Source organism: Odontesthes bonariensis, chromosome 4 (assembly GCF_027942865.1).
Source record: "Odontesthes bonariensis isolate fOdoBon6 chromosome 4, fOdoBon6.hap1, whole genome shotgun sequence".
Taxonomy (NCBI): domain Eukaryota; kingdom Metazoa; phylum Chordata; class Actinopteri; order Atheriniformes; family Atherinopsidae; genus Odontesthes; species Odontesthes bonariensis.
Window position 1 is genome coordinate 6263335 of NC_134509.1, and position 17140 is coordinate 6280474.

The window sequence follows — 17140 nt, forward strand, 5'->3', positions numbered from 1 at the left end:
CGACTTCTGTGTTATTTTTCACTAAATAAAAATATTAAAATATAAACCGGAGACAAAATCAACGCACTCTCAAATATTTTGACGTTCAGCATCTTAGACATATAAAGATATCTTTATCATGTCTATGTTCAGCGCTGCGGTGCGGTGACGTTTTAAATGTGCGACATGTTATGGAGCAGACATAGATCGTCTATGCAGAAAGATACTCTCAAACACCAGCAAGTGAACCGAAAAGATTTTTATGTGGCTCACCTCACACATAAGCCTACTATTAGTTTCTAAATGTTGACGGTGCGAATTGTCTTTACAGGAAACGGAAGGCATATTTTACTTAATGTTTTTATTTCACCCATGAAAAACCTTACCACTTGTGATACCTAGTCTTTAGTCTTTTTTTTTTTTTTACTTAGGCTTAGATTGGTCACAGTTCTGTGGGAAGGGCTCAACGAGGTATGATGTTCCTTATTGCACCTTTATGAATGTTTTGTACCGTACCTGACAACGATATTTGTTTCCCCAAAAAGTTTCCTGAAAGTAAATGTACCAACACGGGAGACTGCCAGAGGACAACATTAGGGTAGCATTCCCACTTAAACATAGACCACTGCAATGTAAAAATCCCAAAACACAATAAACATCACGATGAAGCACACAGGTGTGTTACTACCATAAAGCATCTAGGCCTGTGTCCGACTAAAACCAAAGCCATAAAACAGCCAATAATGTAAACCTGGCTTTTCTCAGAATTTGAGACTTTGTTCATCCTGCACTGGTCTCAAATCGAACATGAATTAAACAAAACTGAGTTCACAGGCTTTGAAGGCTGACTAACTCCTCACTTTTCTACTGAAATGGTCACACACTACACTGTGTGCTGCTAACACTTTGAGCTCTCGCTGTTCTCATGTGCTCTTGACGCAATCAAATGGCAACCAAAATCATATCAAATGAGTTCCTGATGTGATTATTAAGTTACAAGCACATCATTCATCGGTTTACTTTTAACGTACTGACACTCAGTTCTCAAGAAGTTGGGACATTGTGTAGAATGTGAATAAAAACAGAATGCAGTGATTTGCAAATCTCATAAACCAACATTTTATTCACCATAGAAAAAGAAAAACATTGAATATTGGAAGTGAGACATTTGACTATTTCGTGAAATTATTAGCTCATCTTTAATTTGATGGCAGTAACAAATCAGTACAAACTGACAATGCATTATGCTGTATTTTCTGCATTAAAAACACTGTATCAACACGTGTTCACCGATGGAGGCCGGACAGTACTGTGTGTGTGTGTGTGAGAGACTTACTTAAAGAGACACTGTACCAATACCCGTGTCAACAGTTAAACACTGCAGCTTCCACCACTTTTTAATGCATAGGGCAGCCATGTTGGATCTTGAGGTAAGGGCTGGTGAGGTTTACCTGATTTCAAATGTTAACACGCCAGAACATAAAAAAAATGTGGACATAAGCATCTGCTGGCCAGCTGATGAAAGCTGTGCTCCATTTGTTGCAGAACTCTGATCGAGGCATGTCACATCCAAGTTGTTCCTGTATGATATCCAAGGATATCACCGTATTACACTGTAAATGCGTCTTGTGCTTCCAAACACAAGGGGGGGGGGGGAATAGATGCTGTTTGCTTCTAACCAAAGACAAAAAAGGAACACCCAGACTCATCAGTAAACGAGTTCAAGGCCAGGCTCTGGGATGGGGTTGTATTGTCCTTGGCAAAACTGATTTACACTTTTGTGATGGCAGCATTATTGCAAAGAAGTTCGTGGAGATTTTAGAAAAACCTTTTCCAAGAACATTCATGTATTTCTTAACAAGACAATAAAAAGTCACATCCTATACATGTTAGAAAGGCCTGGCTGTGGAAGAACACGGTGTCGGTACTGGACTTGCCTCCCTAACGGAGAACGTGTTAGGCAGGGACGTTGCTAGACCCAAAGGTCTACTGGGGCACAGGCCCTTCATTACTCAAACAAATCACTTTTATTGAAATAAATACTCCCGTGTGTGTTTTAACACGCCATGTGCAGATAGTCTGCACAGTGTGCAGCTGTTCTGCACCAAGGACATTCATGCTGGCGCACATGATGAACAAGGCTGTACCTAAAGGTAAAAGCTCTACCGCCCCAACTTCTTTTGAAATGGCCTTCCAAAGCAGATGTGTAATAATAAAGTAAATAATCAAATTTAACAGCCTTAAATCAAAGCACAAGTAACATTTACTGCACAGCTGTTACTACTTTTTTTTTTTTTTAAAAAAAGGTCCTCTGGAGTGTGGAGAATTTGACAAGATTTGTGCTTGGCATGTGTCCAGTGATGACCTACCTTTGCATCGATGAACCAAAGTTCCAGTTAGCGTCTCATGTTCAGTAATGCCTGACGATTACATTAATTTTAAACAGAAATCGTCATGATCTTTAACACAGAAGCCTAATAAGAGGATTAATGAGCCGTCTCGATGTACCCGCATTGCGTTCCCATTTGCAGAATTCTGAATCGATGCCAACCCAACCCACAATTTACCACACGTATCAGGATCCCAACAAGATGACGAGGTAAACTGAGGAGTGGCGCTACCTTATTCCAGGTTTTGTCAGAGGGAAGTTGCGTCTCGCACCTTTGTGCGTTCAACTTGATTCTGTGGTTGCTTTGTTATTTAAAGCAAATTCTCCTTGTTACGCAGTTGACTAAAGAAGAAATGTGTGAATAATGTAAAAATACCAGGTCCAGTTTTTTGTTTTTTTTAAGCTGTAGCGACTAAAGAGCCGACATTTATGGTTAATAACTTTCTGGGAAATGACATGCAACGTGGAATTCGGGGCTGAAAAATGTTATTGGAGTTTCAGATGAGGACATCTGACTTCTGAAAAAAAAAAAATAAAAATCCAAATCTCTAGTTGTTACAGATGGCAGAATAAGAGCTGCAACTGACCATATCTTGCCCGGAGAAACAGCTATTCTAGACATCGGTATGCAAACAATATGATGAACAGTCCAAGTCCAGAATTCTGACAACATTGCAAGCATGAAGAAGGGCAAATGGACTTTATTTAATTAAATATAAAATACTCCTCAGCCAGAGTTTGTCGTTCACAATTATTATTATTATTTTTTTTTTTAAATTTTGAGATATGGTGAATATGTTTCCCTTCTCTTTCAATGAGGGAAAAATATGTCGGTAAGTTGGCTGTCTTCAGAAGAAGTCCAATGAAGTAATAAAAGTTTATCGCCAATTTATAATAAAATACAACTACTGCTAAAAGAAAAACATTGATTATGGAATGAACACAAAAATATCTAAAGATACTGATGAAAATATTCCCATTTGGCATAAACTGCATTTTCTGCTTTCAATAAGGAAAGCAGGGAAAAAAGCTGTGTGCATCACGCCCCCTTCTGGTGTTGAGGCAGAACAGATACCACCCATCCATCCATTTTCTATACCCGCTTCACCCAACTGTAGGGTTGCGCGGGTGGAGCCTATCCCAGCCGCCATTGGGCGAGAGGCAGGGTACACCCTGGGTGGGTCGCCAGTGCAGAACAGATACCGAAAAGATTTGGAAAATTTGAAAACGAAACCTTATTATAAGTACATCCCCTGGCAAAAAATGATGGAATGGCCACACAGGATTGTCATTCAGTACTTTTATTTTGTAAAAGAAAAAAGGAAACGGATGCGACACAATACAATTTTATTCAATAGCTGAACATTAGCTTTGTCAAATATTCCTAAAAAAATTTAATAAAATTTGTGTCGTTTTTTTTGCTTTTTCCAGATCAAGTAGAGGGGAAATAAAAGTATAGAATCACTAAGTTACCGGTGGAAAAAATAAAAAAAAATGGTGGAATCACCCGTTTTTAGCGTCGCTAAAACATACTAATATGTTTCAGTCTGCAGTTAACAGAGTGCCTGCAGGGACACAGCTCAGGGAGCTGGTGCAGCTGGCTGATTGGCAGGAAGAAAAAATAAAAAAGGGAAACATACGGGTCAACCAAGGAAGACCTCCAAGCATCAGGGCAGAAAAAACTCAAAGCATAAGGCCTGAAAATAGAAAAATGCACAACATAGGAAACGTTAAAACTAAAGAGCAGAATCAGCAGTCAATGTTTGTGACCAAACTGTTAAAAAAAAAAAAAAAAAAACTGATGAAAATGGAGTTTGTGTTCAGCCAAAGCCAAACATAAACCATCACGGACTCCTAAACAGAAGCACGGGGCTGATGTCGGGTAAAGGACCAGAGACGACAGCCATCACCTCTAAAGTAAACGTACTATGACATTTTCCACACTTTGTATGTTTGGTGATGCTGAGGTCGGCAAATAGTCATCTCAATCCCACTGAAAATTGAGAAAAAAAAAAAAAAAAAAAAAAAAAAACAGGACCGTGACAAGCTCGCATCCTGCAAAACTGTGAGAGATGAGAAAGTTGGGACCTGGTTTGATGAAGAACATTCATCTCAAAGAAGCTGTAATAAAAGCCAGAGGAGATGCAACAAAGTTCTAAGTGTACTTTTTTTTTGGTTTGGGTGCATGATTCCGTATTTTTCCCACCTCTACTTCATCTGGAAAAAACAAACAAAAAAACCAAAGTAAGAATGTTCAGCTGTTGAATAAAAATCTTTGGTGTCATATCCGTTTTTATTTTTTATTTTTACAAAATAAAGAAGGATCCACCAAGTGTGGTTATTCATAATTTGTGGCAGGGGTGGTGTTTAAAAAAAAACAAAAAAAACAAAAGAGAAAAAAAGTCAAATAAAACCCATAAGGGGGCACCGCTGTACGCACCTTTTCTACATCAGTTTTGCCTGCTTTCATACTGTGGGCAGAATACTGCACTTAAGAAAAAAAGTAATCCGAGATGGACCATCCAATGAACAACCTATTGCTTTGAGGAAAGAACTGCCGCCCCTTTGTTCCTAGTTTGGGGAACAGCTAAACGTGTGATGCGACTGCAGGTGCACACATTTCTGGAAGAACAAAAAAAAAAAAAAAAAAAAAAACTTGAAAAGCCAGAAAACTGAGTTTTCTATCACTGATGCTATAAACTCTACATAACACAGGGAGTAAATGTGCTGCTGGTTTTTTGGAAAAATGTATATATTTAGAAAAGTTCATTTCCCTGACTTCCTTTGAGCTCGTGTCAATGCAGGCCAAAAGGCTTCGGAGTGATGAAATCCAACATTTATTTATTCTTTTTTTTAGCCTGAACCTAACTCTCAATTAACCCTCTCGTACAGGATCCAAGCTTACGCTCTAACACTACTGCCGTGGCGACTTATCCGCTGACCGCTCTGGGATCCTAACGCGAGCTTTACAGGCCTCAGACTCCAGACGTCACTCTCACCGAAGAGTTTTCCTGCGGTGTTGGCTCAACAGCGCGGCCCTTTAAATTAAAAGTCTCTCGGCGGTGAGCTCCAACTCACCGACGTCTCTCCACTGACAACAGTGGAAAAGCTGCTGCGATATTTGGCGTGGCACAGTTTATTTTAAAATGTCACTTTCAAGGTAAACTTTCTAAATACAAACACCAAGTGCTAAAATAATCAGCTAAAAAAGATACGTTTTAAACATGGCTATTTTGCATGGGTACAAATAATCCACGGTGACAAGGTTACCAGTACAGTTTTTAACTGTAGTCTTCGTACAGTTGTCTATCACAACAGCAGACCAAGGGCGGTCGTGCCTCGGTTTGTTCATTCTCTCGCGCAAAGACAGACACTTCAGCGGCTCCTACGTAACGCACGGTAAGTAGGATCGACTGGCTTCATACGGTCCCCAAACTCCGGGCTTGAGTTGATGTGGGTTGTTCACTTTTGTATGGTTCATATTTGGTTCAGTTCTCAAGTTTCAAAAACCTGTTTACCTTGTATACTGGTCTGTCATGTCAGGTCATTTCTGACCAGTTTCCCCACCCATCTAAGCACCAAAGGGTTGGTAATGGTAACTGAACTGAAAAAAAACAAACCAAAAAAACAAAAAAAGGATAAAAGAAAAACCCACGACAATCACCGTCTCCTCCATTCAGCCATACGTCAGTCTGTTAATGCACTTTTTGTCCTCTTGCCCTGCTTCGCCCCGCTGGATGTGACGGCGATGCCGTTGCACGCTCCTGCCGACACCAGACTCTGGTCCTGCGGCTCCTCCTCGACGTCCGGCAACTCTTCTCGGATCTGCCGTAGGCGCGCCATCGCGCGGTCGATGGTGGCCGTGCTCACTAGGTTGAAGTCGTGCATGCTGACAAGGTGCAAGAGGAAATTGCGGCAGAGGTTGCGTCTGATGATGTGAGCGCCGCGGTTCTCCACGAAAAACATGATGGCGTGATTCATTTGGTTGTCTGCAATGAAGCTACAAAGAGAACACAGCAGAGGACAGACATTTAGGGATTTTCATTGATAAGAGACTGTGACGAGGTCGGTTAGATATGAATGGGCTTACTCATAGCCTCTGTCTCCACAGTCAAATGTTAGTTTTCCCTAGAAGATGGGGGGGGGTTCCTGTTTCTTCAGATTGGGGGAAAGAGATTCCCTTTGCACTTACTACAAACTGCGGTTGGGTGCCGCCAGTGGTCTCCATTGTTCTGCTGGGAGACCTCACACTCATACGAGGGGTGTGACGGAGAAGAACGACCGAATGGCGTTCAGTTGTTGGATTTCTTTGCGAGCACAGTTAGTCCATAATGAACACCATGTTCGAGAGAACACCCTCAGCTACAAGTTGATGGCTGATATTGTAATCCTATCACCACATATCTCGGACTCTTGAGTGAAGAGAGGAGTTGTCAACGGATCCCCACCTGGTGGGGAATGGATCAGGTGGCAGTGGATGATGGCACCGGGAGTTCAACAACCATCCTCGGTAGAGCATATCTGATATTTCGAGGGTAAAGTTTGAACTTTAAGAAAGAAGTCGTATTTGGCGTCTTCACTGATGATGCATCAGTGTGGAGCTGCAGCCACAAGGTGGTCGGTGCCGGCTGTGGCGGCATCCCTCCAACCTGATGGTGGGCAACTGAGCTGAAAGGCTGGAGAAGGAGTCCTACTGAGCTTGCTTAGCCTGTGGACGAGGCTCTGGATAAACACCTGCCCAATGAGGGGGAAAATCTCCAGATGGAATTGAACTAACTAAACAGAAAATCTTACGGTTTGCTTCAGGCCCTGTGCAGACCTACATGTTAGTACAGCTGCTGTGTTGTATATACGTCAAACACTATACAACAAAAGTCAGTAGTGAAGCGTGAGCATCCGAAAATGTCTACCGCCTCTTTTGCCAACTCTATGGACATACCCATGCTTCATCACGTGGAGGTTCCACAGTTTCATCACTTCCTTCTCTCCCTCATTGACGTCCGTAAACTCGTCGAGTTGCTGCAAAAAAAAAGAAAAAAAAGAAAAACAGAAACGATGACACGTTTACCAAAAAGATTTTAACGAAATGTAATGTAGTTTGGTCTGGAAAAAACGGACCCATTTCAAACAGACAGGTTTCACACGTAGAAGACGTGAACTTTTACAGTCGGATTCGAAACAACTCAACGAGTAACAGCCTCTCACCGTGGCAGTCTTCTCTCTGAGCCAGTCCGGATCCCTCTCGTCCTCGCTGTCCTCCTCCATCTCCTGGGGCCGCAGGGGCATGCAACTGTCACTGTGGAAGTAGAGGCGGTTGTGTCCGCTGACATACGTCCTCTGCTGCTCCAACTCTCCATCCTCAGACTCAAGGAACTCAAATGGACTCAGTTTGGTCCTCTTAGGCCTTGTGAAGAGACAAAAACGCGTCCTGCGTAAGAACCATGTGGGCCGAGATTTCACAGCAACAAAGCAGATGAAACCTCAATGTCATCGAGCTGTGCAACAGGGCTGCCACGATTAGTCGACTAGTCACGATTATGTCGTCATTTTTTTTTCTTTGTTTTTCTCTCAAAACTGCTTCCTTCCAGCTTCCACTGGCGTAAACAGAGAGCTGACTTACTGCTTACTCATATTGATAGCTGCAAACGTTAACATTAGCGATGATTCGTTAGCCTTAGCACATATATTTCATTAAAGGTTTAATGAACTATTTTCTTAATCGTCTTTATTTTTAGTTAGCATATACCTTAAACACTTCAAGCTGAAAGCTAATGATGGTCATATAAGAGCAGCTGCATGCTGGTGTGATAAACTGTATGTTTTACATTACGTATGATCCAATTAGTCAACTAATCGGAAAAAATAAAATAAAATAAAATAGGTGACCATTCGACTATCAAAATAATGGTTTGTGGCAGCCCTACTGTACAATAAATACAATCATTTACTACAACAGTAAAAGGCACGTGCAGTGGTTCTGCTTATGATCACCTTCATGTCGGACTCCTCAAACTGTTTGTGCATGTTCACCTCATCGTTACGCAAACATCAAAACTAATTCAGCCGAGTACCCATTCATGAACTGCCAGCGTTTTATGAAAATCCGGTAAAAACAGTCGCCTTAAAATAATGCTATTACACTCTCAGACATGCATGAGCTTTGATAATAAAAGCAGCCACTGAAAAGAAGTGATGTTTACCTAGAAACCAGTATATGAGTGACAGCAGTTCTCTTTACTGGGCCGTTACGGCTGAAAGCGAAGCCGGGCTGGCTGTGGATGTCCTGAGGATTGCCAACGTATGAGCCGTCATAGCACTCATTGATGGACACGTCTATCCTTGCTCCTTTGGGATGAGACTGCAGATTATACAGGTTAGGAAATTAGGAATCTGCATTCAACAAACGGAGGGTCTGGTATTTGTTCTGCTTGAGAGAAAACTAACAAGTGTTAATACATCAGTTATGACACAGGAAAGGAAGGTGCTCTCACAGTACAGACTAGTTTTACACTTTCTACACTCCTCGTCAACCACAAGGTTTTAACCAGTGATCTGCACAGCCATATCTTCAAAAAAAAAAGTGTCAAATACTTCAGAATCTTCATTGTGCACGACTAAAACAAGCCACACTAAAAGTCATCGTTTTTCCTCGGAAAGACGCTCTACGTTGTTTTTCAGAAGCAACGCCTCTTTGGAGAAATCGGGAACTTTTGTTAGTCGATTCATTTAAACGAAGGAAAAATTCTCAAGCCATCTTTTCCACTTTGTAAATCAATAAGCCCTCCGAAACTAGAAGGGCACTCTGCGGGCATCCACTGCCTTATTGTCGCATGTGTGCCGTGTTCCAAAAGAACAGTGCATTAGATCCCTGTGATGAAGCTGTGTGAAAGTCTGCTGCTGATTGGTTGAGAACAAGTCGGAACCTGGAAGGTGGCGACCGAAGCATAATTCCCCATAAGAGGAATAAGCATGAAAACCCCCATGAAAAAAAAGAGAAGCAGAAGTAAAAACAACTTATTTTTAAAACCCGATTTCACTCAATTAGGTTTCACCAAATAGTTTGTCTGCTTTGACTTCCGTCTTTTCTGCAGCTTGGCAAAGCTAAAGGACCAACAGCGCAGGACCAAGCAACGGTTTGTGGTTGCAAGACAGAAAGTTGGGTCATTTTGGGGTCTGGGTGGCAGCGAGAGGCAGGTTTTAAGAAAAATAAAAGCTGAACATGGTTTGTGACTTTAAGAGACATCTGCAATGTATAGGCATTTCCAATTCAAGCATTCTGAAGACCACTCAACTGAAAACAGAGCAGAAGGGGCACATTGACGGCAGCCACATCTGTGTGGGCAAAACAATAGGGACTCCTACGCATGCGGTCCTATTTATAGTACATGTGGGGTCACCAGCACTGACATTTTCCATTTCCATGTAATCAGTCTACAGTCCTTGTACACTTTCAGTTCCATTTTGAGATGTGGATAATGGCAATCCTCTTGCAAAGTCTCTCCTCTAAACAAGCGTCCATGTTGTTTTTCTGCATTTCCCCCACAAAGATTGATACAAGGGCTCGTCCGCTCAGCAGGGCTATATATTTTGGGGCTCCATGCACACGGACCCGGTGGACCCTCGCAGACTTGAGCAGATGAAAAGATGTACTTCACGTGGGCCCAGAAACTACCAAGTGCCTCGTTTCCAAGCTGCGCTTATTTCCACAACTGCATCTCAGACGTAACTTGCTACCTCACACGATGCTCATCGACCTCTGCCGCTGAAATCCTGACCTGCTTAGTACATTTCTCTATGGTCTAGAGGCACTTCCTCTACATGGCAGCACAGTGACTAATGTGGTCTTGTTTAAACTGAGGCGTGTGTCACCGTGGTAACCAGAATTGAACTTACTGCACATAATCTTTAGTTACATTTGTTAGTTACAAACACACACTCACTGTGTCGCTTACCACATAGTTGAAGATGAAGCGGGAGTGGGAGAGTTTGAGGTGTTTTAGCAGGCTGTAGAGTTTGCTGCAGTTCAGAGTACACCAGGGACAGTGAAGATCGTCTCGTGCCTCTGTCTGCTGCCGCGTGTTATTGTTGTACAAGAACTAACCAAGAACAGACCACACAGTTACTACAAGGTCAACTAGAGAACCAGAGAAGGTCAACCTGTGGCAGATATAAATGGGTGACTCCTACATTGTTGCATAACATCAGATTTACTGTCACATTTTGGTGCCTAAACCCTAAGGAGTGCTGAACAGTCAAAACATTTTAGAATTGCAATTTTTTTTAAAATTCAAAACCATACTAGAATATTAATACAAATTAAGTTTCTCCATGTCTCAAAACATGACAGCATCTCAATTCTAAGAATTGAAAAAAAACAAAAAAAAAAAAACAGACAGACATTTTGCTCTTCAGCGACCTCACCAAAGCTTCTGGGAAATCAGTGTCCCAGGCCCAGTGTATTCCTCACTGTTGTGTGGTGTACCTGATAAAATATACGTAGCTTCTGTCGCGGCTCACATGGGACCTGCTCTTTCCTCGTCTGAATGTCTGTGCTGACTGACTCTTTCACTGCTGACAGGAACAGACGGAGAAGTTAAGTCTTTGTGTATCACCAAATCACAAAATTTCAATTGCATTTTTTTTTTTTTAGCCCGTAACATCAAGACATGAGAGGTCAGTGTACAAATGACTGTTGATGAAGCCCTTTTCAGACAGGGATAATGCAACACCGTTGCATCTTGTAACCATTAATAAAAATGTATTGTGACATTTAGATTAACAGCAGAGGAACTAGAAGAAGGAGGGGGAGAAGGAGAAGAAGAGGGGAGCTTCCAGTTTTATAAGGAGCTCCGCAAGTAGTTTTTTTACTGTATGAAAGCATTACAGTGGATATTCAGATATGGTAAAGAAAAAAAAAAAAAAAAAGAAAAACAAAATGAGAAAAGGATCATCAGTGAGATTTCAACAGAAATAATATTTCAAATATGACAGCAATATGTTTAGTTACCTGGAGATTTATGCAATGAAATGCACGTCTGAAAGGGACTCAACAGTTCTGACTAACGCTGCGCTTTTGTCAGTCAGATATACAGAAATCGTCCCAAACCAAAGAAGAGCGAGCATAAAAATTAAACACATGCCAAACCATGGGCCACTCAGCTCTGCTCAGAATTTGTTCATGATATGAATTTAGTTGTTTGCTCAGAAGAATTTCACAGTCCTTTTAATTAAATAAGTAGGCTTGTCCTCTTCCCATCTTTCCTAATCTGCGGATGCTTTTAACTCTCCACTAATGAATCAAACATAGCATATACAATATGACTTTCGATAAAGCTGATGGCTCCACATAAGATAACCGATAGGAATGATCCACATATTTTTATATTATATATAATTATCAAAAAGATTTTATATATTTCTGGAGCAGATGCATCTCATCCATTTTGTTTTTGTACTTACTCATGAGGGCAGTTCGGTGGTGGCTGGTTCTGGTCTCCATAGGGCTGGAGCTGTCCGAGTTGCGCGTGGCAAGAGGTTTGGCCACCGGGGTAGTGGACTTCCCGCTGGCATCGCCTGTCCAACGCAGTGTGAACTGCAATGTGGGTCCCTGAGAAAATGTCTCAAATGGTGGCAGTCTCTGTCGGACAGTCATCCAGAGCAACGGTTGGTGATAATGATGATATAATAAAAAAAAAATTCAATAAAATGTGAGTCTGCACATCATACATTTTGCACTAAACGTCATCGATGCATCTGTATCTGGTGAGTAAAAAATAAAATAAAATAAAATGCTGACACCCTAATCCTGTAGTCAGGGGCGCTTCTTCCAACCTTTTTGTCCAGTGAAGCGCATCTCTGGAATTTCAGCAGATCTGATGCTGAATGGCGAGCAGTGCCTGATCAGGACACTAGCTGACTAGTCAGAGCAGACAGAACTTATGTGGAAAGGGAGAAGTTATTTCTTCTTAATTCCACAGGAAACACCTGAATATACTCACATTGCTAAGCCCTGGCAACATACCGACTTTTTATTTCCCTCCTTTCTCAAAATTAAATATAAAAGCAGACTATACAGTTTCTATCAATACAATCTGATGCTGCATTTTAGAACCTAATTACTACTGTAAAGCTGTGCCAGAAGGCGTATTTGTCCCCGCCCCCTTTGCTGTGTTTATGAGCAAGACAGCGAGTCGCTAGCCTGACTACGTCATACTCACGATTCTAGTCAGAATGTGAGTCTGATACCGCTCAATAGAGATTTGAGTATGGGGCGTGTTTCAACCGAACCAGGAGAAAAAATGCCTCTTCGCTCAATTGGATAGACCTATAACCAATCAGAGCAACGTATGTGACGTAGATTAAGCAACACACACTTGTTGTAGGAACGACGGCAAAAACATCTTTTCTATCGATAAAAGCCTTTATCGCGTTCCTCTGTTCGTCTTTCAAAATGAATGCAATGTGGAGATCCTGTAGAACAGACTCGATGGCAGAATCTACACGCCCTAGCTCTCCAGCGGCAGCCGTGTTCAGCTCTTTAGTGACGTAGTCGATAATGTCCCTGTTGATCATCTGTCCATCATCATATAAAGCCCGCCCTGGCAATCTGATTGGTCCGACCAATTCTTGGTCGGGCATAATGATTTCCCAACTGAGCAGAGCCAGACCGAACTTCCCGACCAAAACTTTTATGGGCGGGGCTAAGTTCGGCTGGCACCCAGGCTAGCGAGTCGCAGGCTAATTTGCAATTTCTCCCAACTGTTACGTTAGCGACTTTGTCCCCATACTTTAAAAAAAAAAAAGCAACCAGGTTAAACGTAGCAACGTGTTTGGTAAACCATGCCCGTGTTCTTTTCAAGAGCCAGATGTTGGAGGGCATCGCCACATACACATACACAGACACAGAACGTGAAGGACCGATTGCTCATCTCCATCACTCTGAAAAGCACCAACTGAAAACAAGGGACTGGAAGGTGCGTTTAAAAGGTACACCTTGTTGCAAACACATCGGTATGGGCTGCCTACCTTCCCATCGAGAATGGTTTCCCACGTGGCTCGCTTCTTGCTCACAGGACAGTCCTCCATCCCTTGCATCGACACCTCATACTCCCCGTCCAGCAGCTGCAGTCTCCTGTAACAAGTAAAAAGAAGCTCAGTGTGAAGAATATAGTTAAAATGAACATGCAAAAGGGAAAACAAAAAAAAACAAAAACACAAAAGCTTACCTATTCTTATCAAAGACCGTCATCTGTGCAACAAAGGTCTCTGTGGTCTCGCCCTCTTCCCTGTGGGATGAACTTCTCTTCTTTCTATTGGGAGTATCTGTAACATCTTGGCACGAAAAAAAAAAAAAAAAAAAAAAAAAAAAACTAAAGTGAGAAATCTTACATCTGACAAACAACAATTACATCCAGCATCAAAGAGTGCTGTACCTGGCCGACAACAGAGCACATAGCCATTGTATCACGGACGTACCGATATTCTCGTTGGCCTCTCCGTTGACCAGCCCGTTGGTATCCCTCCTCCCTGTGCGCGACACCCTGAAGAGGAGCGAATAGGACTTCACCATGTGGCTGTTGCTGGGCTCAAACTCATTGCTTGGGATGAGTAAGGAAGGGTAAGAGCCAGGCTTGGTTTGGTTACTCTCAGGATTCAAAGGCACCTGCTTTTTACCCGTAGGCACTTGCTTTATGGGGCAACTGACATCCTGTGGGGAAACAAAGGAACAAAACAGCTGCAGGAGTTCATCACTGGCAAGTTGGAGCAAAAAGAGGGACCGGGTTAATGATATTTATACTATACTTATTTATATTTATTATTTATACTTTACCTTGCGTTTTTTATGGCAGACTTTGACAAGTAGCACCTCTAAGGACACAGAATTTTGTTCATTTTCTGAATTCTGAGATGGCTTTTCTGAATGGCAACGAGAAGAGTTCATGTCAATCATTCAGTCAGATGCAGTGATTTGTGGGCCTTTTCTTTTAGTATGCTTACCATCCTTGTGGAAGAACCCAGTGAATGTTAACTGTAGATGTGAAGATAAGCTACGGAGAAAAAGAAAAATGACTTTGATCAATACAGATTTTCTAGAAACCGCTGTGGACAAAGACTTAAATTGTGTCAAAATGGCTTCCTAATCCTTAACATGATCGATCAATACAACATTAACAGTTACCTGGAGCAACTAAACTCTGTTTTGGCAAGTGGAAAGTCTCATATTTTTCAAATCTGGCAAGTGGAAACAAATATGATGCATTCATGCATTTCCCCCTGTTGTAAAACTGTGTTATTGTTATATGCAGTCCACGTGGCTCTCTACCAATCACAGACAGCGTCCACAACTCAGGGACCAATCAGACTGTTTTTTTTTTCTCATGTTGTGGGAGTATAAATTGGGATCTCAAACAAGCAGCGTTAGCAACTAGCTAAATTTGTTTTGACAAAGTCCTTCTCGTGCAAGATTGATCAAGTTTGTGGGGGGAAAACTAATCAGAAATCGACCAAAAAAGCAGCACAACACGATAAAGGAGTTAAACGACAGATGAAATTCTCATACAGCTGGTTGGAAAAAAAATATCCCAAGGTTAGTTAGAATCAAGAGAACAGCACGTCACCTGGTACTTGTCAGGAGTTTCCCGAGAAAAGCAGACATAGAAGCTTGAATGAAATTCAGTTACCAACGTATTTTGGGGCTCATCAGTAAAATGATGACAGTCATGTTTATGTTATGACAGCGCTTAAAAGGGGTGCTTGACTCAAAAGTTCTGCAAGCTTACTTACCGCCAATAATCTAAGTTTTTTTCCCCAACAGACAACAAAGTAGCCAGTTTCTCCCTCAAGTTTAAATAGAAGTAAATAAATAATTCCCCTACACGTTGCTGGCATCTGTACCTACGTTGATTACTAACTCATCAAAGAACAGTTTCAGACTAATAAATAAATAAATCTGCCATTAGCTTTCACCCAAGTAGCTGAAAAGGTTTTACGTCAAGACGTGCAAAACACTCTTAAAGCTTCCTTACCTTAAAGAATCCTGCTCGCCCTTCATCTTCTCCACTATCTGCAACATGTCATCCACTTTGAATGTTTTCCTGGGAGGAAGTTATTGATTAAAAGAAAATAAAAGAAAAGAAGAAGCTATAAATCATATTTTAGAACATGGCTGGTGCATCTTTATGTGCAACAAAATGATTCACGTTTCTATACTATAGTTGAAAATACAGGGTCCATACCTTCGGGCATTTGTTCGATTATTTCTGTGAGACATGAAGTTAAGCGTTCTGTGCAAAAATATGGGCTGAAAAGTGGGAGAAAAAGAAAGAGGTAGTCATTTGAAGTGAGCAGTTTAAGGTAGTTAAATTACTAAAAAGGGAAGAACAAGTAAAGTAGTCCACTTACTGCAATCAAATTCCTTGTGCGGAGGAATCTGTATATCTGAGTTGGTTCTAGAAACAAATTAGGACTCATCTTAGACACAACTTTATCACAATAAATCAAACCAAGTTCAATAAAGCACTAGCTAAAATCCCCAACATATGCTTAAGTAAGTGTGTTCTGTTGGGGTTATACTGAGGGCAGGTGTCCTGCTGTTTGATGCTGCCCCTCAGCAGCCTTCAATCATACAGCTTTCATGTGTCTGAGAACTGCATGCATAAACACATGCCAAAACATGCTGCCCTCATGTGTTCTGCCAAATCAACACCCACCAACCGTGAATAATATGAACCAATAGTATGTGTGTTAACGGATTACAATCTAAATCATATTTAAACTTTTGAATTACCCCAATAACTAGGGCTATTTAACCGAAGACGTGTCAGCAAAAAACAGAAACTGAAAAAGACCGGCATCATTGTTGAGCCAGGTAAAGCTTACGAAGAGACACGATAGAAATGGGTTACGGAGTAAAGAGCGGTGAAATCTCACTTTCAAAGGCCTGTAGGAAGAGCTCATGGTCGGCCTGAATCTGCTCCATCTTCGGCTTCTTTACGGCGCTCATCATCGCGGCCGGGGCGGTGTATACAGCGCCGTTAGCTCTGCAGCTCGCCCCACTCATAATATAACCTGAGTTCTGGGAGTAAGATAAACATATGTCGGAATATGAAAGGAAATAGAACAAGTAGTGGCAGTACAACAAGTTAGCTTAGCCATTAAGTAGATACTCGCATTAGCAGTTATGCTAACTAGCTCAGCTAAAAGCAGTGCTAACGTGATGATCTCCGAGATTTCGGCGTGGAATACAAAACTCTACAGTAAAACATTCTCTAAAAGAGACACATGGGAAACACCGAGGGGCAACGGAAGGAAACCAACCCTTGCTGATGGCATTAATTTGTTAGCCTCGCAGCCTCTAGCACAAGCCTGGCAGACTCAACAGCAGAAATCCATGAAGAGGAGGCGACGAGACGGATGCTAGTTAGCTAGCAGTGCTAGCATAGTTCACTTAAAATACAAACGTCCTCACACACGAAGTTCTCCCGCATTCACCTGTTGCAGTTACTATTTAATATTGGGTGGTCTATTGAAAATTTGATCAAATTATTGATCATGTATCTTTGATTTGATTTCGAAAACGTCCCCCTTATTTGTACTGAACAACAGAGCACCAGTCAGTTGTCAGCCAATAGCAAACGAACCAAGATAATTCAGCGGTGTGATTGGCTTCTAATCTCCGGACGTGACGTACAACCCGCTCTTGCTTCCCACGATTTTGCGGGAAATCCAGTTGATCAGCTTTCTTAAGAACATGAACTTGCTACAAGAACTTTG

The 17140-nt window shown here is 41.7% G+C and overlaps 1 protein-coding gene across 2 annotated transcripts; it reads right to left on the reverse strand.

The window, feature by feature from the left end:
• Positions 1 to 1120: 1120 nt before the first annotated feature.
• Positions 1121 to 17002, reverse strand: suz12b (SUZ12 polycomb repressive complex 2 subunit b). Of its 2 annotated transcripts, none has more exons than XM_075462644.1 (17): positions 16685 to 17002; positions 16298 to 16442; positions 15770 to 15816; positions 15604 to 15668; positions 15394 to 15462; positions 14366 to 14415; positions 14199 to 14284; positions 13844 to 14075; positions 13594 to 13699; positions 13394 to 13499; positions 11828 to 12005; positions 10851 to 10936; positions 10321 to 10464; positions 8569 to 8726; positions 7574 to 7772; positions 7308 to 7387; positions 1121 to 6368 (listed from the first exon to the last, which is right to left on the reverse strand). In XM_075462644.1, the coding sequence occupies exons 1-17, from the start codon at positions 16697 to 16699 to the stop codon at positions 6056 to 6058; spliced, it is 2079 nt and encodes a 692-aa protein (XP_075318759.1). In that variant the 5' UTR covers positions 16700 to 17002; the 3' UTR covers positions 1121 to 6055. The 2 variants fall into 2 exon arrangements, with proteins under 2 accessions (XP_075318759.1, XP_075318758.1); XM_075462643.1 differs by having other exon boundaries at positions 1122 to 6368; positions 10851 to 10939.
• Positions 17003 to 17140: the final 138 nt, after the last annotated feature.

Excerpts from the sequence above, each read along its gene's own strand:
- suz12b (XM_075462643.1), bottom strand. Across the intron at positions 14,416-15,393 it reads GGCGAGCAGGATTCTTTAAG|CTTATCTTCACATCTACAGT; the intron begins GTAAGGAAGCTT and ends TTTTCTCCGTAG. Across the intron at positions 14,285-14,365 it reads TGGGTTCTTCCACAAGGATG|AAAAGCCATCTCAGAATTCA; the intron begins GTAAGCATACTA and ends GTTGCCATTCAG.